Source organism: Hyposmocoma kahamanoa, unplaced genomic scaffold, assembly GCF_003589595.1.
Source record: "Hyposmocoma kahamanoa isolate Upper Pololo Valley unplaced genomic scaffold, ASM358959v1 93, whole genome shotgun sequence".
NCBI lineage: Eukaryota > Metazoa > Arthropoda > Insecta > Lepidoptera > Cosmopterigidae > Hyposmocoma > Hyposmocoma kahamanoa.
In genome coordinates this window covers 22,269,945-22,294,015 of record NW_020654810.1, presented here as the reverse complement: position 1 = coordinate 22,294,015, position 24,071 = coordinate 22,269,945, and the positions used below count along the sequence as shown (strand labels likewise).

At 35.5% G+C, this 24,071-nt stretch overlaps 1 protein-coding gene across 2 annotated transcripts; it reads right to left on the bottom strand.

The window, feature by feature from the left end:
* Positions 1-593: 593 nt before the first annotated feature.
* Positions 594-20,834, bottom strand: LOC113237455 (superoxide dismutase [Cu-Zn]-like). 2 transcript variants are annotated; one of them, XM_026473938.1, is made up of 4 exons: positions 20,479-20,834; positions 15,987-16,049; positions 1,733-1,960; positions 594-906 (listed from the first exon to the last, which is right to left on the bottom strand). In XM_026473938.1, the coding sequence occupies exons 1-4, from the start codon at positions 20,653-20,655 to the stop codon at positions 652-654; spliced, it is 723 nt and encodes a 240-aa protein (XP_026329723.1). In that variant the 5' UTR covers positions 20,656-20,834; the 3' UTR covers positions 594-651. The 2 variants fall into 2 exon arrangements, with proteins under 2 accessions (XP_026329723.1, XP_026329724.1); XM_026473939.1 differs by lacking the exon at positions 15,987-16,049.
* Positions 20,835-24,071: the final 3,237 nt, after the last annotated feature.

Below are 24,071 nucleotides of genomic sequence, written 5' to 3'. Positions count from 1 at the left end.
GACTTGAAGGATAAGGGCGCTGGAGAAATACCGGGATTTGTTATCTTTTGTGGCAGAACGACAGGCGCAGGGGCAGTGCCTCTCAGATCTTTGTGATTTAAAACTTTTAGTGGCATTGCAACTGTTATGGACAGGCGTGTCGCTTACCACCGGGCCCACGAGTTGTTCGTCCCGTCACTTTTATATTTATAAAAAATAAGTAGGTAATCGACTAATTTCGTTCCTAAAAGTTCTCTTCTGACAAGTAGTCATTTTGTACATGTGGTCTTATCACAACAAGGTTGTTGCCCTGCTTGTTCCTATTTATACTATGCTAGGAAAAAAGTGGCCGGCCATTTGAAGTGAAAACACGCTGAAGTTTTCAAATATAAGTTGGTTTCAGAGCAGTGCGAATTTATCCGCGAGCCGCTGCTCGGAGCACCGGAGTGGAGTAACACGTGTGGCGTAAAGTGGTGCTTCTTTGCCTGGAAAGTAGTCATATATTTCCCTCTTTCCAACAAAAAAAGGTCAAATTCGGTTAAAAAACATTATGCTAGTGTGGTTACACTCATAACACAGCTAAACATACGAAAAGAAAAACTTATAGTTAGTAGCTGTAAAATTCCTGTATTACAATCATCTTAGGACTAATAAATTAACATTGCACTATAACTAATTTAGATATCCAATAATGCCGCACGCAATTGCAGGCCCTGAGGAACCAGTCAAGGCACTGTCTTCCGTGCCAGCTCTACCGTAGTCATCTTCCGCTTGCGTAATGGCCAGGGATCTTCCAACTATGGACCTGGGCCCCGATAGAGACACGAGATGGTCTACGATCTTAATGTTCACAGTGCCTTCTTCCGCCTTAATGTTGCCGAGATCTCCGACATGACGGATGTGATCGCGAGGTCCCCCATGTCGACCCTGGATTTGAATTGAATGTTATTAAGATTTTTGTTTGTTTTTCTGTCTGCTTTTATGCTTTACATACCTTTTTTGTTACAACATCATTTGTTTGTGTTATGACAGTCGTGCGACAAGTTTGTTTAAGTTTTTTTATGTTTTGTTAGTCGTTTTTTCAAGTTTTAATAACTGTGCATATGATTTGTGAATTGCGGGGTATTTTTCAATACTACGCCGTAATGCAGGTAAGTTTTTAATGGCGCCAAAGATTTACAATTATTTTCCGAGAAAAACAACTTATTTAAACAATTTATTTGACTATTAACTTAACCTATACAGTGTCCGATTTTTTTAAGCCTTCACACATTTATTCCCGTGGGCAAAGGTTTTATGTATATACAGCCCCTTCATATATTAAATGAAACAAATAAGTCCTTAACTTCATATAATCTTTGTCATTTATGTATAATATTTTGACCTAATACAAATATTAATGTTGGATATGTTTTTGTACTTTCCCTTTTTAAATTATTTTGACATCTAGTTACATTTTACAATTATTACCTTTAAAATTGACCCAAATAAACTACGCAATGCTATCACTGCATTCAAAAGCTTACGCAGCCACATTACTATTTCGCTTTTAACAAAAACACTCTCAAGTTCTCTACCGTTGCCAAATAGGAGCCTTTTGTAATTTAATTCCTTTACAAATGTGTGTTTATAAACAGCGGTATAAGTTATTGTCACATCACCGTTGTCTTACATATTTCTCACAAATTTAAAGTTACCAAACGCATAAGATCACAATGAAAGAATTTAAATACATCAACAAATATTTACTCACATAATACGCTATAAAGTGCGGCCCAATATCTTTGCAATTATCCTTAATGGCTCCGGACTGGTGAACGTGCACCCCGTGTAGACCCGGAGTTAGACCTGTGACGTTTCCTTCTATGGTAACTGGCCCGTTGGGGACTATTTGTGTGAAGACCAGTTCGCCGGTGACGCCTGATCCTGCGTCAGGTTGTAGGTTGACTACGGCTTGAAGGCCTGGCAAAGATCTTGGTGCCTGAAATACGGAACAAGAAGGTACATTCAGAAGGTCCATCTGAAATAAAATAGCGTCGTCACCTTAACATATTATCGATGTTAAGATCCTCCTAATTCCTCAACGCGAAACACAGCACTGTAGCATTTGTGGTAGAATAAGGAATCACGAGTGGTATAATTTGTAAAAAGTGAATATTTGTCGATAGAGAAAAATCGGGGCAAATGCTCAATGCCAAATATTGACTTCTATGAGAATTTTTGCTAATAATCTTTAAACAGGCGCATCTGGGTACATGTTTTTTAGGAAAGTACTGTAATTATTCAAAATGAAGAATATAATTAAGATGTATTGATCCATTTCTGCAAATTTTCCATCAATTTTCCTTATGTGATAATATTTCTTACTTCTTTGATATTTAAATCTGATATCTACCTATTCATTAAATTATAATCGCATGCGTGAACAGACACGATCATAAACCATTTTAAAATCAAATTAGCTAACAAAAAAGTGTTTGTATTAAACACAGATACCTATCAACTTAATTGCACCGCTTCGACTTTGATTGAGGAAGTGTTATACAAACTATACGAGTATGACATAATTGGGGCTTTGTTTTAAACGTAACTAAATTATTTCTTGGAAAAACGTTGCAAAAAATATTTTGCTTATCGCTATCGCTCTCTAAGTATTATTTAAACTGTTTAACTTTGTTTACGAATCCATGTTATATGTACTTAAGTAGTTTTGAATAATAATCTTATGCCAGATTATTAACATCAACTATACAGAGTAAGAGCCTATGTACAGGGCGTATCTTATACGCGTCGACGATGCGCGTTCCGCGAACGTGCGTTTACAGCGCTGTCAACACGCGTCATCTGCGCTGCTGTTGTAGTAGGGATAGGTATTGGAATGTATACATATATTGTATGTACCCATATCGTGTATCTTAGAAACTATATTTTATTTATTTATTTATTCGTGGAAAACCAACAGCTTAACAACAAATTAAAAACATCAACAAATACCTACATTACAGCCAATTAAAGGTTTGCGCTTATAATAAATAACATAATGACTAAACAATGAGCACTTAGAAAGTGGTCACAGCAAATAAAATTATTACGTAACAACAATATATATATATATATATATAAATACATATACATACATATACACATATATATGAAGAATGCATGTACGCAATGCAAGTCACATATATCCCAATACCTGCGCCACGAAATGATCGCCCATTAAACAAACGCGTCCCCAAGTTTACGCTTTAATGAGTTCGACTTAGAATTGAATATGTCAATATTAAGTTCACTCTTGCTCAACACATCGTTCAAACTCTTGCAAGACCTATAAAGAAAACTCTTTTGTCTATATTTAGTCCTCGCCAGCGGAACTGCAACAGGACGGTAGTATCTCATGGAACGCGTAGGTATATTAATGACAATACTACTCGACATCACCGTTTATGATGTTTAACAAATAGACTAAATCAGCAATATTCCGGCGAGTATTAAGAGGCAATATGTGTTGATCCTTACAAAGACTATATAAAGAAACAAAAGATTATATGTCGGATATGCGGAGCAATATCCGCATGCCGTATGTTATACCCATGCCGGACCAAACCGAGCGATTAACGAGTGGATACCAACACGAAATCGTATATTTTCCAAACTATATAATAAATAAATAATAAAATTGTTTATTCAGTAACATAATGTACAGAGAAAACTAAAGACTACTTATGCGATTTAATGTAAAAATAACACATGTACCTGAACTAGAAAATTCTTGTATTTCAAGTAAAAAGTACTACTAATTATAAACGTGGATACTGTTAATATTATAAATACTTTTTAGGAGAATCTTATGAAATAAAATTAAACAATTAAACAATAAATTGCCAATCAACAAAATGTACACTTAAACATGATAACATTTATTTTACGATAATAAATAAATTCTCTGTATCCTCATAGGACATATTTTGAAGAGCTTCTTGGAGAATTTTCTTTACTTTAAAGCAACAGAAATTATAAATGGAATATTTGGCGTTTAATTTATTGTACAAAAATGGTCCAAGAAACACAAAAAATCTTGAAATAAAAGTATGTTTTGATGATATAATTTTAACTATATACCAATATTGCTTCGTATCAGGTATTCACTGAGTGAATATCAACACGAAACTGTTTTTTGTGCGTCTTCGAAAGTGTATACTGTATGAAGGGAAGTTAATTATTTGATGGAAATTTGTATTCTGGCGTAACGCGTTCCCATCCAATGGTGGACGATGCGATTAATTTATTTATTGATTAATCAATAAATATGATTAATCAACCGGCAAAGTATCAGGGCGGACGCGGGCTGTATCCAATAATATAATAGTATCGAAATCTCATTCCGAATATCAGTAACGGCAATGTATCAACGCAGCGCGCACGCGGGCTGTATCCATGAATATACATACATATAGTTTCAGAAAATATATAGTCTCAATATCCGATTTCGAATGTCGATACGATATTCAGAAAAAGCTATATTACCCATCCCTATGTTGTAGTGAATCGATTCAAACGCGTCGCAAGCAAGAAGAGTATGTATGCCACTGGAGTTTACACTTAGAATTTCATGTAGTTGCTACATTTCACAAATTAACTGAAATTAACAAACAAAACTAAAATTAAAACTATCTCTTACCAAAATGTGCGATACATACGCGCGACTACAGCTCGTCTGCGGCGCGTAAACTCCCCTCTTATTTGTAAAATGCTAACAAACTCGTAGGACTAATTACAATTTAACTGCCTCCGTGGCCGAATGGTTACCATTCTGCCACGCAGAGGTCCCATGTTCGATTACCGGGTGAGTTTGGATGTAATTTGAGGTTGTCTATGCGTGTGTCCATGGCACCCGCGACACAGGGTTTCCCACAAACCACATAAATAGGGTTTCCCTAGTGTGTAGCTATTTTGAGTGTGTGTGCGTTATAATAAATTTAAGAAAAATAAACTTATTAGTTTTTAATTATTAATACAAACTAATACAAAGATCGAATACCTGGAAAAAATTTCTTAGATCCGGCTGAATTGGAACTGTTAGGCGGCGGTGGGCAACAGTCTTTTAAAAAAAAACTCACAAAACTTTCCCTAAAATATTTATTGGACACTTTTACAATTTTACAAGGTTAACTATTACAAAAATGTGATCCACAGGATTACGGCACTAATGTCTCTGCTCCTGGTCAACGCGTGTTGTGGTGGTAAATTATTCACATTATATATTCATCTATACATTCATACATACATTCAGTTCTATTAAAATATAAATGCTTAGTTGTCATATTCACGGGAAGAAAATCAGGGTATAGCAGAACGTCTTCCAGCAAACCGTGTCAGATGCTAACTAAGCCACCGAACGAACTAACGGGCCTTACGATTTTTTCTATATGCTTCTTGCAGATCTCTGTTTTTTTTTGTTTTTAACGAGTTTTTCGCCATGGAGTCCTCTGTGACAAATCTATTTCTTCACTTAGCCAGGTACCATGCGCCGCCTTATAAGGAGTGGGTACAAAGAATGTTCAATATGAAATAGAAATTAAGTGGGTTATCAGTTGAATACGTAACGTATTATGCCAAAACAGTACCCTATAGTTTTTTCAATGATTCCAAATGTCGGTAGAATAGTCTAGTGTAGTCCTGTGTAGCCGAGGCTCATTTGAAATATTTCTCTATTATTAATTGTATTGCGCATCACATAAACTAATTTTTAATTATTAATACAAAGATCGAACACAGAAAAAAATCCTTCCTTCCGGCCGGATTCGAACCGACGTCTTCTAGCAACTACAACTAACGCCATGCCAACTAAGCCACGGAACGAACCAGCGGACTTCACGAATTTCTCTATGGCTTGTTTGTCGGATCTTTGTATTTGATTTTCAACGACTTCTTAGCCGTAGCGCCATCTATGAGAAATCTATGAAAGTATTTCGTCATCCAGTTAGATGCCTTTGTTTTTTCAAATACTTATTCGTAATTTAAATTCGGAAAAAAAGAAGTTAATTTTCAATAACAAAATAGACAGCAAACGAAATATGTACGGAAGTTTTTTGCGGTCGTTTAATTTCTCAGTTCAAAAATTGACAGTTTGTATGGTTTGAGACTTCTGGCCATTTATAAATACGATAAGCCCATGGTTATGAAAGATGCGTCTTATTTTCCAAGTGCCTTATTTACTCATTGATACATAAGTATCTCAATACGTGCACACAACATATATAAATCTATTTTAAGTATATTATAATAATAACGCACACATTCATAGTCCTGCACTAACCCTGTATCGCAGGTGCCATGGACACACACATAGATAACCACAAATTACACCTAAACTCACGAGAGAAATAAATGTAGGCCTTAAAAATTTGTCTTCCGGCCCAGGAATCGAACCCGGGACATCTGCGTGGCAAACTAGCATGGTAACCGTTCGGCAATGGAGGTAGTTTATATTTATTTAGAGGCAGGTTTTTTTTTCTATGAAGGAAGTACTCAACACGCAAAGGGTGAAAGAAGCCACGTTAATAGGCGGGCTATAGAGAAGACCCGGGTCCAGAATTGGCGTGTATGATGACATTGACCATAACTCCTCCCTTGGAATAACGATCTGGTAGCCAAGCGACGTATTCAATATAATTTTATTACGTAAGTAAGCAAATTATACTTTAAATTGATAAATTTAACACTAGACGTTATGTGTTCGTAAGGCAGATTTCTCAGTGAAGTGTTGTGCGTGCATAGTGCGCTAAGTGTAATAGCTAGTAATAGCTATATAATGATTCATGATATTGTGTTAAGTAATCTGCTGGAAATCTTTGCAACTGGAATGATATGTGTGTTATTTCTTTTCTTTTTTTGAATGTGACTGGCTGTAGCAAAATTTCAGCGGTGTTGAGAAACACTCCGCCATTTTGTTGAACTGCAGACCTTTTTATCTACCACCATTATCGTCTGTTACCAAACTCTTCGTGTAAAATAGCTATAGAAAAGCCTCGGGCCCAGAATTGGCACGTACGGTAGAATGGCTGATCTAAGGTTACACTAATAAAAAAACTGAAGATTCACTTCATAATAAAAATAAACATCAGATCGCAAAGTCAGCGCATCTTATGGTAATGATGCCAATCAAGTTCTGTCAATTGACAGACCTTGGCTATCTTGAGAGCTATTAGTGGCACGCGAGTTTTCAAGCTTCGTCAGTTATCTGATAATTATGATACCACGTTTTCCATGGCATTGTTCAGAGTTATATCATTTTTAGCGTCAATATTAACAGTTATATCTCCAGCTTATGGCTTATTTATACTGTTAATGAATAATTTGCGAAGCATAGTCTGTTTCAATCCATTTTGAACAAAAAGTAAACAAACCTGTTTGGTTAAAATTCTAAAGCAATCACTCAATAAATCGAATGAATAACACTTTCACGTATATTCCGAAGATTTCGACTTGATATATCATCACTTTTTTCAACAATATTCATTTGAATAGCATCGTAAAATCGTATTTGAAAAATGGCAGTCCAAAAGTGAGGTTATTATTCATCTATACTTCTATGACTAGCCTATGGTTGCATAGTGCTTTCGAAAAATACATTCGATTCAATCCATTAAAGTTTAGTAATCGATTATTAAATCGAACATTTCAATCGCAATCGAACAAGTATCTAAGTGTAAGGATTTGAAGGAGAAATTAAATTGAAATTTTTTAAATATGCTTATATAGGTTATGTAAGGAAAACCGCTAGTATGACTCAATTGAACAAATCGATTCACTCAATTAATTACTAAATAATTTTTCGCGCTGTACAAGACAAGTAAAGCTGACGCTCTTTAAAGCATATTGTCAGAGCTTTTACACGTGCAGCCTGTGGACTAATTTTACACAGCGGGCGTACAGCGCACTGCGTGTACAATACAACGATGCGCTCAGAATTCTGTTGAAAATGCCGAGATTCTGTAGCGCCTCCGCCATGTTTGCAGAAGCTCACATTGATGACTTTTATGCTATAATACGCAAACGGAGCGCTTCACTACTGTCGCGCCTACGGTCTAGTACTAATGGGATTCTGAGCGCACTGTCCGAGCGCTGGGACTCGGATATGATGTGTAGGTGGTTGCGGTTGCATGCCAGTGCATCCCGCTTCGTTATGTAAGTTTAGTTATTTTATATTTTTCAATTTGAATATTTAAGTTTGGATTCTTGCTATTGTTTTAATTTTAACTTATTGATAATGAATTTTAAATTATTTTTATTTTTGTGTTTTTATTATTCACCAACTTGTAATTAATCATTAAATGTAATTACTGTATTCAATTAATATGGGCCAAAATGACTGAAATAAATGATTATTATTATTATTATTATTATTAATTGAGTTTTAGTAGGCTTTACAATTGGCCATCACTAAACCGTCTAAGGTCGGGTCAGTGACTTCTATGTTTACTTTTTATTCAAAATGGATTGAAACGAAGTATAGATCAGGCAGTTAAATACGTCCATGACATTGATCGTAACTTTTACCTAGTGACGGGACAAATAAGTCGTGCGCCGGTAAGCAATACGTCCATGCATAACAGTTTCAGTTTTAAATCGCAAAGATCTTAGGAGCACTGCCAATGCGCCTGTCACCCTGAGAAATTAGTTGACAAGTCCCACGTGCCTGTAATTTTACCAGCACCCTTTTTACGCTTCCAAACCGACTTGGCGGCAGAAATAGTTAAGGTGGCAGTACTTCCCTGGACGAACTCTATCACGAGGAGCTCTACTGCTACTGAACTTCTATTTCTCCCTTGGCTTTTTAGTAACAGAGTTCAGAGCTCCTTGTGAAAGATTTCGTTCAGGGAAGTACAGCCACTGTACCAATTTCTGCCGCCAAGCAGTAATACTCATATTACAGCGTTCCGGTTTTGAAGGACAAGGGTGCTGTTGAAATTATAGGCACATGAGACTTGTCAACTTATGTCTCAGGGTGACGGGCGTAGTGGTACTGCCCCTCAGATCTTTGTGACTGAAAAGTTCTGAAAGGTACTGCACCTGCTATATCATAAAAAAATTAATCCAGGATATTGACCGTAACTTCCCCCTTAGAATGACGATCTGGTAGCCAAGTGACGCATGCTAAATCCCTTTTTTTTATTCGTACGTAAGTAAATAATACTTGAAATTTTTAAATTTAACACTAGACGTTACAAAACTGTAACAAAACTTGGATTGGACACAAACTGGACATATTAATCATATTTACTGTTTAAAGTAATGATGAAAACTGTAAACTCAAACTGATAACAGCAACCCATTTATATGTTCCACTGCTGGGCACGGGTCTCCTCTCAGATCAGGGTCTCTTTCTTCTTCGACGCGGTTTCATCACGATGTTTTCCTTCACCGAAAAGCTCATGGCAAATTTCAAATTAAATGAGAAATTCAGAGGTGCGACCCCGGATTCGAACCCACACCCTCGGATTGAGAGGCGATAGGTAAAACCATTAGGCTATCACGGTTAAAAAACTGCCATTGGCTGCACAGAACTTGAAGCTTCTTTCAGTTTGTTGCATGGATTTTTAGTACTAGTTACAGATTTCGTGTAACTAGTAATAATAATAATAAATTCATTTATTTAATTAGATTACAGAATTTGACACTAACAGCGTTAAACTAGCAACGTTTGTGTCTGAACTAGATAATTAATAATCTGTGTTTCAAACATCAGCGGCAGCCATCGTATTTATTGTAATGGAACATGAGTCTAGATTCCACACAAATACGATTTAAAGTGTCTATAGCATTTAAGTTCATTTGAAAAGAGCAAACCCTAGAGGTTCACGCCCTTCTTCTCAGGGAAGTCAGCATAGTCAACGAGAAGTAACTTAAAAAATTTGTTCATGAAAAAATGATCATGATGAATTTGACTTGACTGAACTTGTAGAAAAACAACAAACTTTTTTACCATAATTTTTTTAACACGACATCACGCATGATCGGAACTTTGAAATATTAATTAAAAAAGACACGCGCCTAAAACCATTAGCTACAGTCCAACAGATTGCTAATTACGTCGTCTAGTATTATAGGATTATGCGGAATTGTTCAATTAGACACGGTAAGGTCTTTCCTGGCTAGCCGGGATATTAAATTAACTTTATATGACGGATATAAGGGTACAAATTTGGACTCCCTATTATTTGTGGCAATGAAATGGACGGCTGGTTAACTGGAAGGTCGATCCGACGATCAAAGCAAAATACTATAAAATTCTTATACATATTTTATGTTAGTTCTGAAATGACAATTTTTTTCTTATTTCTCTTAGCTTTTCACGGTAAACGTTTCAGCCACTTACAAAGGATTTGACTAACTTGTTTTTAAAACGGAAAAACTTTTAAAATGTCATGGAATGTAATTTGGAAACGGGATTTGGAAGTTGGAGAAAAAAATTAAATAGGGATCAGGCGAGGAATTATGATATGTGAACAAATAGTATAAATATAGAATAAATGTTATGTTATTATTGCAGCAGCTAAATTTTTATATCATTTTCTAAAATAAGTGTATATAGAAGAGTTGTTGGACAACAATAAAAGATCTATGGAAGTCGGAAGAAGCATATGGGATTGGATAAGATTCTGGATAAGAGAAGAACGATCAAATTTGGGGCAATTTAAAAAGTGTGATTTATTTGTCAACAACTATATTGAATCTCGTAAGGTGAACTGGAGTCATCGAGTATATGACCAGAAATAGAGACGAAATAAGCGCCACTCATCCCTGGCAACGGATCAGGCAAATGGGGCTTATATCACTTTTAATTATTATCAACAATAGTTTGCACTGAAATAACAAATTTGAAAGCTGTAATAGTACAGCGCCATCAACTGACCTATGTGTACGTCTCCGTATATTCCAAAAATATTCTGTATTTATTGTAATAAAGATAATATCTCTAACTATGTGGGGCTGTCTCATTCGGTGGTGTGGAAATAACAGCAAAACATTTCATTACAAAACAAATATAATCATATTTCGTATTTCGTAATTAAATATTAAATTTGTAATTTTTCAATTTTCGTCCTTTTTTTCGTCCAATTCGTGGTGGCCAATCGTAGTGCAGTTGTCACCGTAATGATTTGGCAGAATAGTTTTCAAACAAATGAAATGACATAGTGCAGTTGTTACCGTAATGATTTGGCAGAATAGTTTTCAAACAAAGGAAATGACATTTCGTCTCTATTTCTGGTCATATACTCGATAACGGGAGTACAAACGTGACCTAACCATATGCGAGTCAATATGCTAGCTATACCTGTTTCTGTCGTTCTTATCATAAACAACGTAATCGAGAAATTGAGCTATAAACATGTCTCGAATTAGTTAAACGAGATCCAAAACCCTCTATAAGCGTTTTTTTATATCTTATTTAGTTTCAGTTTTATTATTAAGCAATAACCGCGTAATTGACTTGAAAGTTACAAAAATGCAAAAGCGTTGTTTGTGATAAGTTCCGGTTTCCGGTTCCGGCACCCTCAGATCTTTGCGATTTCTAAATTGTGGCAAAGTAGCTGTTAAGGAAGCCTAGTGTTATGTAGGCCTATCCATGTCACTTACTTCCAAAGTATAATGTCCTACAGGATTCTCAAGTGGGGTAGAGCGACAGGTATACAAACCATATTTGTGTTGCAAAAACAAGCGATACGTTCTATGCGTTGTTTAGGTTTTCGGGTTTCTCTCTGAGAAAACTTTAAGGAGACTGGTGTGATACCATGACTGTGGTATCACAATAGGTACATTTACTTCAAATATTTTGTATACCCTTAAGAATATATATAATTTCATTAAAAAAGAATATATCCATAATATTAACCTTAGAACTAAATCTTCTTAAACGATTATTTTAGGGGGACCTGTATATGACTTTACAATAACATTTAACGAAATAACATTATCTAAGTTTATTTTCTAAGTTTTAAAAGAAATAACATTTTCTAATCTTCTTTCGATATTTGTATTAATGATTACAACAAACTAGTGCAGTAATTTCACAAAAAATAATTGAATATCAATTCAATAAAAAATTAACATTTTCTAAGTTTAAAACTTACATTAAAAGTATTTTATTGAAAAGTCACATTACAAAATTGTGGATTACGTGTTAGATAAAGATGTATGGAAAGACAACATGAGTTTAGATTCCACACAAATATGTTTCAAAGTGTATTCTATAGCATTTAAGTTTATTTGAAAAAAGCAATAGCTCTAGAGTTTGTTGCTCGTTCTTCTCAGGGGAATCAGCACAGTGAACGAGCAGTAGCTTAAAAATGACGTTTTCAAGTGTAAAAATGTTTACCAGTGGAATAAATGATTATTTCACTTATCCTTACCACCAGGCGAACGACTTGATCATCGTTATTTGGTATTATAAAGTTTTAAGAGTTTTAAAAATAACTTTTAGATGGTTAGTAAATAGTTTTTGACGATATTATCATCTTACTAAACTTAACACTTTGTTGATGTAGTAAACGCCATCCCATTACCTCCAAAAATAAATCTATTGACAAACTTGGTGTTTAAGAAGACCCTAGTGTTATTTTGATCTGAGTGTTCTTGAATTTGATCCATGGTACATGGAAACCGGGGCAAATAATTTGGGGTGATTGTTTTTCTTTAGATACTATTAATATATTTTGGCCACTACTCAAATGGCTGCTGTAGATAGCGTGGTCATCTGGTTTTGTCATAAAGGGATACAGTCACTACGCCCATGAAGCTGTCTTTTTGGATAGTAAACCTTAGATAGTAAACTTCAATGGTTTCCACATATATCTTCCTTAGCCAGCAGATTAAGCTCTGCTGCATACGCAGTCCGTAGACTACGTGAGCTTACCGATGTTGCTACTGCTAGACTAGTTTACTTTAGTTACTTCCATAGTATAATGTCCTACGGGATTGTCATGTGGGGTAAAGCGGCAGATATACAAACCATATTTGTATTGCAAAAACGAGCGATTCATTCTGTGTACCGTTTAGGTTCTCGGGTTTCTCTCGGAGAAAAGTTTAAGGAGAGTGGTATCATGACTATGACATCGCAGTGCATTTACTCAAATATTTTGTATGCCCGAAAAAATATACGTAATTTCATTAAGAAAGAAGATATTCATAATATTAACCTTAGGTCTAAGTAGACTAAGTCCAAAATCGTGTTACCACGATTTCGTTTAACTAAGGTAAACGATTCTTTTATGGGACACTAAGTGACAATCGTTATTCAGAGACACTGATGCTTGGGTAAGTTCGCATTACATATTATCTAATTCGCTCGTTGCTCGGGCGATGGTCTGCGGGATCAAGGTCCTTCATCATTGAACCGTGGGTGTCTAGGAAAAAACGTAAAGATCCTTGCTTCTACTTAAGTGTACCTATATAATGCCGAGTTCTTGGAATATTGAGGCATTAGTACTCAACTCTGACCACATTACCCGAACCGTCCTTCTCCAGGTTCAAATTTCCAAAGTGTTATTTCTTGTTTCGTAATTTTTTATTCCATACATAGGTATGTGTTATCCCAACTCTCGTACCATTATTTGATTTAATGATCAAAAGACATATTTAGTACTTTTGTGCCGGTTTTGATGGTGTGCCATCTTTGAGGTTCTCTCTTTCTCGAGTTCGATCCCCAGCCGAGTCAATGTAAAAACTGACTTTTCTGTATTGTCTCGGGTCTGGGTGTTTGTAATACCGTCGTTTTTCTGATTTCCGTAACACAAATGTTTTAATTACTTACTTTGGGATCGGAGCATACGTTTATGCGACGTTGTCGAATAATATTATTAATATTATTTTATATTTTCAGTTCGAAAAAAGTAACCCTGCTTACTTAAATTACACGTAACTATTTTTTTCAAGTCCTGCGAAGACTTGACCTTATTCGCTGGAGGATTGATTATATTTTGTAGTCTCTTGTAACTACTTATTATTAAATAAAGACTTGAGATGAATGCGGCAAACTTTTCAAAATTATATGCTTGCCGAAATTATCATCTGGCACCACGTTTCTTGTTAACTCACGCTAGGGAGTGGCATGACGAAATAAATGGTATAACATTATTTCCGTGATTCCATATTTACAAGGTAATCGTAAAATTCCCTGAGCGGGAACAGTATCAAATATACATCAGATAAATACTTATGTCTTATGCAGTCATGGAATGACGTAAGGAACCCTGGCGCAATCACGATTATAGAAGCCAAAGTGGGAAATAATTTTATTCAAAGACATTCTGCGTCATTTAAACGTATGTATAGGTACTTTATTCACCGTCATGTTATTGCCCTCTGATGATGAATGACTGACTGAGTTTTTACTATGGACTGCTCTGAAATCACGAAAACAGCTCTTGTTAAAAATTGCCATTGGAACAGTTGATTTTTGCTACTTCATTTTTTTAATATTGTATCAAGTGACGGGACGAACAAGTCGTGCACCTGATGGTAAGCTACACACCTGTCCATAACAGTTGCAGTGCCACTTAGAGCTTTAAATCGCAAAGATCTGAGGGGCACTGCCACTGCGCCCGTCACCCTGAGGCATAAGTTGACAAGTCCTATGTACCTGTAATTTCACTAGCACCTTTACCCTTCAAAACCTATATAATAATCAGAGATTTCCTTAATACATTCTTGCTTTGTAAACAATAGGATTTACTCGGATTACTAGGATTTTACTCGATAACTATGTTCTGAATAACGTTTGTATCCTTTGCGGGTCGAGAAGATCGAGTAATCGTATGGGTGTGACGTCATTTCGGTTCGCTTTTGAATACGACGGTTTGACGTTCGATTCGGGTGTTGTGAATAAAAATGAAAAGAAATCGGTCGACAACTGAGTTATCGTGAGGTTCTGAATCGACTCCCAGGTCTCCATTGGTAAAATTGTTTAGTGAATAGTACCTACACTTGAAAAGGATTTCAGTTATTAATTTAGGTATATCGTTGGTGTTTGTGAAAAGGGCGTAAGCGCCATTTCGAAAAATATTTCAGGCGAGCGTGTTTTAGATTTTCACGACTGTTTTAAATTCAATTTTGGTTTCAATAACATTAGGTTTTAAATTCAATTTTAAACATAATTTTAAAACAGTCGAAATGCTGTGTGTAGCCTTTCTACAAAACCGACGATATATGCAGGTGTCAGCAACACGGATGCCCTGCGGATTATATACTCAGATAAGTATCTAGTTTTTGTTAAGTACAGAACTTCCGCTATCAGCGACAACTACAAATAACGATTGTAAAAACGAAATCCATGAATGCTTAGATTATCCACATCGTCATTTTGTTTTTAAAACAACATTAAGTATTCAAAATGGCTCAACAACAACTCCACACAACGGTTAACCGCGCAAATATTCAAATCTGATCACGTTATTCGTGCACAACACGTAATTGCGCGAACGATCCTTTTTATAAGCCAATAATAACTAAAATAAAAACAACAAAGATTCGTAATCGTTGAATATCGATAGGTTGTTTCTTAATGGAGATAAAGACCAGTCACGACCCGGTATCAGTTTTTATTTGATTATTCTGTGAACTTAAAGGAATTGAAAGGTTTTAACGTCTGATTCATAGGCAAAGTTATTGGCTTTAAGTTTCTTAGGTCACATAACTCATCTTATACACGCGTATATGAGTCAGTCAGTTAATGTATTTGATTTTAAAACTGAAAGAAAGATACTAACGCACTATATTCGTTAAGAAAATCTACGTGTATTTGATATTGTCACTGTCATAATGTATAAATAAGCAGTTATTGTGAAAATATACATTTACCACACTGTTCCACCACATCCACACTGTAATCTCAGATAGAACTTTCTGTTTAGGCTTTCCATCTAATTAAAAAGTTATGACCTATAAATTATGAAGACATAAGTCTATGATGACTGAACTTTGGGGTAATATTAAAACATACTTACGCCAGCTAAATCAATTTGTTTCTGGGTACGCTCTCCGCCAGGAAATACTGGTCTGAAAGAATCCTGTAAACAACAATCCAACTGACTGTGGTTTTCACATTAGAGAAAGAAACACAAGATGAAATAGTGGTTGAAGATAAAGGGAAGGCTATTGTGATTGCTAATGTGAAATGGAAAGAAGTAGAAGACGTAACAAAAGAAGACCAGATGATAAAAAAATGATTGATGAATTGTACGTCGTATTGGTAATCGAAATAGCACTCATTGTGAAGTAAGAATTAAAGGAACAGTTGTTAAGTGATAGGAAAATGTAAAACATATTTTATTATAGATATACGAGTGATGAAGAAAGTTGTGAGGAAATAGAAAAATCAATCATGAGAAATAAGTAACGATATAAATAAGATAGAAATAAGTAAGAAATAACGATAGTGCTCAGCAGTATATTTGTTACATTCCCAAAACGTTCTAAACGTGAAGTGGTAAACGAATGTTAAATTTTGTTTGGGAAAAATCATATTAAGCTGACTCTGTTCTCTCGAGACTCCGTACTCTCTCTTTTCAGACCTATTAACATAATACTCATTTTTGGATGTTCTTAGATTGCTAGAATTTTCCAGATTTTAACCAAAATGATCACTTGTTCTTTTATAAATCTAAATCATAGTTCCCCAAAGTGGTCCCTACCTGTGGCCTCAAATGCGGTTTTCGCTTATGATTTTTCTGTTAATTTAATAAAAAATACGTGTTTTCAATTATTTTATGTGGTGGTGGGTGTTATCTTGCGTAAGTGGGCGGTGAGCTGAAAAGTTTGGGAACCTATGATCTAAATCCTGTAAAGACCTCCAACTTCTTAAATCTAAAATCTTCTTTAGTCTCTTTAGTTAGATGTCTACTTATAAAATCGTTCTGAAATATTTATATAAGTTCTTAGGTTTTGCGATTTATATCTATAGATTGTAATTAAGCGACATATCCGCTCACGCGATTCATGCGTCTCTGGAAGCATACCACACCTAGAGGTGCCGGTGATGATTTTATGCCGATTTATCGGACATCGAAGTTATAACAGGTAAAATAACTAATACTTATTGCTATTTCGGTAACTACTCTAGCAAACCATAAAGTTTTTAATGCCTGGGTGTGTCATTTAAAAAAAATAAACAACTTCAAGAATCGGATGTCGGTGTTTATTTATTGAAAACATACCGTAAGTTGCGTTTTTTAAGTTTACCCTGAATATAAATGTTTATAAACTATACTTTAAGGAGTAATTTCATGGTAAACATTAGAACCACTCAAACGGAATATTGTCATATTTACCCAAGTACACCAAAAATTTCATTAGTGCTTTTTAAGTGCAGGATTTGCGGTGTATTACTGCATTTTATTTGAGATGTTTTTGTTGTAGTACGGAGGGTATTTATTTAGCAATGCAGAATAATAATTTTTATTTTTAAAAACTTGTATTTAAACTGAATCCTTTTCTAATTTGCGAAACCAAATAGCCGCCATTTTGCGGTAGGATGAGCGCATCGCGTGAGCGGTTAAGAGAAGACGCAATATCGAGCCGTCTCAATGGGAAGATTGGCAGCACTGTGCCCTGAATGGCGAGGGATTGTGAAGAGGCAAGTTTACGAGTTCGAAGAGCGACGTAAAGCTGAACTCGACGCGAAACGTGACGAAATAAAGGTTCGTCCACCCTCCGCTATTTACTAGAATTACGTTGGCGGTGTGCTTACGTGTCCCCAATGTGAACGAGGGTTCGCCGCGAAGATTGGCTATATTAATCATCTTCGAGCGCATTATCGCCAACTGAACTAGGAGTGGAAGTGGTCGAACACGTAGATAGACTTGACGAGAGACGACTTGAGCGAACACGGTCGGATAGATAGATTGGAATTGAACTATTTTTTCGGATCTAAATAGTAAAAGTTCAGTAAATAGGGATGTTCTTTGATAAATTTGAATTATTAATCTTTGTAAGTAAGGCTCAAAATGCGGTTTGCATTAATATTAGACATAAGCTTCTTGATGACTTAACCATCTCAGTTAGCTGTTAGCATGGGATCTGTAGAGCCTGAAACTTTGGTTTATTTGAAAAATAAATACAAACGGTTTAAATCCAAAAAAATAGTTTCATTTCCAATAACGAAGACACCGTTCAATTTTGGCTTGTTTACGGAACTGAAGGTAGTTATTTAGCAAATCTCAAGCGGACAAAGAAGCGGATGTCAGGTAATTAGAAAAAGAAAACGAATCAAAGAGACACATCTATAGATGCCAGTTTCAGTCTATTGACGTGCAGAACTGAAACTAAGTTCATTGATAAAAGAAAAGTAACAAAACATAGTCATTCACCTGAGAATCTTTGTTAAGTGAAAGCGATAGGAATTTAAATCTAATAATGTGACAATAAGATACCTAACCGACAAATTTTGACAATTGACGAAAGTGAAAATAAGTAATTTTAGAAATGTGACAAAAAAGCTTCACAAACTGTAACAAATGAAAAGATGAATCCTATCGGACTATGTAGTTAGGTATTTAAGCGTCGAAAGCTGTTCTATATGTAATTTTAAACCTTTAAAAGAATTTCTAGTAAGTGACGACTATAGAGGTATAGCAAGAAAAACGTAATTGTTGAAATTCCCCTATTGTCCACTTTACAGCGAATGAATTGTAATGTACAAATTTGACAGAAAAATGTTATTTTAAAATATAATTATACTCAAAATTATGAGTTTTATGTTCTGCTGGAAGTAATTCGTTTTAGTCAAACTTACTTTCCTAATATACGCCAATGGAAGTGTTGTAAGAGATAATCATCATCGACTTATTGCACATCCCGCTACTGGGCACAGGTCTCCTCTAACGAGAGGGTTGTAAAGGTCATCTATAGTTCATAATAGTCGCAATCATTAAGAGCAATGTGCTCTTCGACAAAGCTTATTATAGTTACACGTTAGTTTAAATGTAAAGTTCATAGACCTTGCAGAAAAAGTTTATATAAAACAAAATTGCGGATAATGAGAGTTGACTGTGACTGTGAGGTGGGGTTCAAAAACCTTCCGCAAAAAATCTGAACCATTTAAGATTGGTCTCACAATCGAATTGCAGTGTTGTCGTAAAGTTTTATTTGAAAATATAGAATTCACGAAGTGTGGATTTCCCATACCGTGATGTGAGTTTGATTCCATCAAAATTCAAATTACTTTCAAAAATGTCTTACTTGGTACTTGGTACTTAGTGTAACGGGCTGGTGTCCGCAACTCGACGTCAAGGCGCCTATTTTGCGTGTGGAATGTCTTACTATGGTGTTGACCACAATTCCATATTTATTAATTTATTCTTGGTTTAGTAGTTACCTTAATGGACGTTTTCAAAAGGTAGTACGAGTAATACAAAACTCTGATGGTACCAACATCGATTCAGACCTCAAGTCAAGCCGAAAAGGTGTCCCGCAAGGCTCCATTCTTGGACCTTTACTTTTTATTTTGTACAGCAGTGATTTGGCTAAATAAAGGTTAGCTGAAACTTGTTCATATTTCAATGTTATTGGGAATAATAAGCCAGAAAAAAAAAATTGCTGCGGTAATTAGGTTGAGAATGCCCAAATTGTGAGAATGGCCGATATTTATTTCAGAAATTAACCGTAAATAAGTTTGTTTCTACGATTTTATGTAATCATCATCATTATCAGCGTCAACCCATTTGTATGTGCCACTGTTGGACACGGATCTATTCTCAGCCGAGGGTCTAGGCGATAGACCGGCACACTGGCCCAATGCTGTTTGGGCACATCACACGTTTTTCTGAACCTTGTTCAAGAGGATTTATCACAATGTTTTCCTTAATGAAATTTCGCATATATATTCCTAAAAATGTAGAGGTGCGAGCCTATTGAAATCGGTTATGGTAAAGTAATTTGCCAACCTTAGAAATCGAATATTTTCTTCAATTTGCATGGAACCAATGAAGTACCCTCTTTCCAACAAAAAAAAGGATCATCGAGATCGGTTCACAAATGTCGAAGTAGTCGCGTAACACACACACACACACACACACACACACACACACACACAAACTGTCGAATTAAGAATCTCCCCTTTTTTTGAAGTCAGATTAAAATAATTTTTTCAAACTTTTCTATAGTTACGAAAGATTTTAAATTAAACGTTATAGATGTGAATGAAATGTTCAATACGCACATGTGGAGTATGTTATGTTAATGTAGAGATTTAGCAAATTGTGCCATGATTAATGAAATAGAAATGTAGAGTTTTCAGAGTGTTAGAGTAAGTATAAGTTAGTTGGTGATGCAGTAAAGGAGTAAAGATATTGTAGAGACAAATCTAAAAATACTTTACTTCTAAAAATTGGAAAAACTGAGTTAACATATCGATTTATAAAATCCAGAATGGCATCAAAAAAGAATTCTTTTTTAATTAAAATTAACTGATTAAAAACTACATTTGAGAAAACTACTCACGTATAAATAAGGCTCCATGAAAACTTCGTATACATTGCTCTGGTAGTCTTCGATAGCTGGTAGAGTCTTAATTATTAGATTCCTTCCGTATCCTGGGACACCTTGGAAACTCTTGCCGCTCAATGATGCAAAAAGCCAGAGGAGCTGACCGAAAAACACATGAAGTCGAAGATTCATATTTTTGAGCAAAATTAAAAAAAATTAAAAACTTTTTTCTTCTCTATGCGATTCAGCCACCAACAAATTTGAAATTAGAAGGCGTGTAATCTAGCCGACAGACGCGGTACCAATGGTTTTCGACTCGGATTCTAGTATATTTGCCCGTACATTTTAAGACGTTAACTCGATAAGACGGCTGGTTTGTCATTACACGTTGTCTACCAAGGTTCTGTAATAGAGAGGCGTGACCTAATGATCATTTAGACATGGCATTGTTTAGTGTGTGAGGAAGCTGGCTTATTAATTAGTTATAAATGGATAAATGTGCGATTCGACTGATTTACGGTTAATTCTCGCAGTTTATTCTCTTATACGTAAATAATGTAAATAAATTTAATGGTATATGTTCAATTATATGAAACGTGTAAATATTTCAGATTTAATAAATCCCTTGACTTATGAAAACATATGAAGTATTATTTATTATACGAGTAGGAATACGTTTCTGTACATGGCGTAGTTATATTTGCTTGACAGGTACATTTACTCTACAATCATACAGTATGTATAGTAAGTTCAACACAAATATGAAATTCCATAACGCATTTTGTGATTGAGTTTGTCCCGGAAGAACCTTAGCTATTTCTGCCGCCAAGCAGTATTGTGAGCATTATTTTGAAGGGTAAAGGTGCTGTTGAAATTACAACCACATGAGACTTGCCCACTTTAGTCTCAGGCGCAGTGGCAGTGCTATTCAGATCTTTGCGATTTAAAGCTCTGAGTGGCACTGGAATTGATATGGACAGGTCTCACTTACCACCAGATGTACGACTTCTTTCTCCCCCCACTTATTATCATAAAAAAAATATTTTATACATTCTTAGTAATTTTGGACTATGGCTAAACCACGAACCCATTTAACGTGTTTGTTTTTATATTGTATTGTCTTTTTATTCTAATTCAAATACTTTATTTCGGATTGTTCATCCATATTGGTTAGTATAACTTATAAATATGTACTGGGTTCGTGTATATATGAAGTTTGGTCCAGTGTTCAAGAAATGAACCCTGGATCTTGCTTGCAATAATACTCGCGATGCCGTTACCGCTGCCACGCAGTCTGCGCATCAAGGATGCCGCTCTCTTTCTCATGATGCCGGTAAATCCATCTACATGCGTGTCTGCGAACATACATGACAATGATTTTTTTTAATTTAGATAATATTGTAATTAAAATAAAGGCTGTATCCATTCATATACTTTCAACTGTTGGGTACAAATTTTCCTCTAATGAGAGGCTAAATTAGATCATTGACTTACATTAGTTCTGCTCCACTTCCCCTTAAGTTGCTAATTATCAATATCATCATTATCAACTCATTATGTATTGTACTTCTGTGCACAGGTCGCTTACTTGTACCTATAGTCTAGAGCATTATTCTACAGGATATGTCACGAAGAGTGTGCGATGGAATAGCATGATTTAATTCCGCCTTCCCCTTTCCATTATTGGAGGACTAGACGTGGGCTGGGGTTTAACCTCTATGTTGTGGATATATCAAGGATCGCGCGAAGCGTTTTGCTTCCATATTTATGTGGCGAACGGCTACAGAGTGGAAATCTGAACGCTGTATCTTGGGTCTTGTCATGGCGAGAATGAATACGTAGGCATTAATTAGGTGTGCATGCTCCATCGTCGACCTCATCGTGACTTTCCATCAGGTGACATGGAGATCGAATGCGCATTATTGTTTCATAAAAAAAGTTTGTAGTTTACTGCTTTTTTGGTGTGTACATTACGCGAACACTTTTTTGTGAACTGATTTTGATGATTCTTTTTTGTTGGAGAGAGCGTACTTCAGTGTTGGTCCCATTTAAATTCGAAGAAAATATTCCGCCTCCAGGGGTAGCAAACTAGGGGATGAATGCAGTTTCGCGCACCTTCCCGTAACCGGTTACTATAAAACTTGGCAAATGCATGTAATTCCACGAAGTTTTGAGGTCTGATTCTTTTTAGAAAAAAGTTATAATTATCAGTCACTAAAGACAAACCATCATGGCAGGTTACAGCGCCGAGAAACACGTGTAAATGTTAACAAAATATTATCAAAATGGGTGTTCTATTGCGGCAACGATGCGCGCGTTGCGTTCATTTTACAGTTTATGTGGTCATCCTTCCCAGCCGACTATTCAAGGTTTGATGGCCAAATTCGAGTCGACCGGTTCAGTGAACCATCAGCCAACACCCGTACTTCAACAAACGTAAAATCTGCGAAAACATCGCAGCTGTTCGTGCAAATGTTCACGAGAAGCCGAGGCAGTCTATTATATTAGGTACTAATGTTAGGAATCGAGTGTTACATTAAGTTTATTATCCTGTGTAATTGTAATTAAATGTAATTGTAAAATGTAAGACGATTGTAATATATTTTTTGTTTATTTCACTCACAAAAATAACTTCTAATTAAATCTATGACACATATTACGATTTTGTGATATCGACTACTCAAGTGAGTGACTGCCGCTCGTGGTAGGTTTGTAGAGCCTGTGCAGTGTAGAGAAAACTTTGAATATTATAATGTAACACGGTTATTGCCTTAATGTATTTACAAGATTTTTATATAACACATTTTATAAAACAGCCTGAAAGTGACTTCGCGGTCGAATCGGGTATTTAATAATTTAAAAATATTTTTGTTTTTCACAACACCAAGTAATGGGACGAACAGGTCATGCGACTGGTGGTAGCCTAGACTCCTATCCACAGCGGTTGCAGTGCCACTCAGAGCTATAAATCGCAAAGATCTAAGGGGCACTGCCACTGCGCCCGTCACCCTGAGATATAAGTTGACAAGTCCCATGTGTCTGTCATTTCGCCAGCACCCTTACCCTTCAAAACTGGAACGCAGTAATGTGAGCATTACTGCTTGGCGGCAGAAATAGGCAAGGTGGCAGTACTTCTTTGGACGAGCTTTTTCGCAAGGCGCTCTCCTGATAATAATTTAATATCATTCAAGTAATATAGTAAATTTGTAGGTAGAAGGTTCTATTATACGAAATTTATATTTATAAATTTATTATTTTAGCCGTTCTCATCAACTGAAAAGTAGATCATGTAAAACTGCTCTACTTCAAAAGAGTGTAATAGTAATGGCTACGAAGGTTTATAACAAACTTCCACTTGAAATTAGGAATTGCAACGATTGTGCAGAATTTAAGAAATTATTATTTAATTACCTAAATGATTGGACATTCTATAATATTGAAGATTTCTTATAAAATTTACATTTCATATTATTAAATTTGTTATTGATTATTTTACTATTGTTATTATGTTTCATTAGTAACAGGTTGCATTAATTGGACTGCATGATTACAAATTATTGCATGAGAATTACTAAAACTAAGAAAACTTTGTATGCCATAAGGCGGAT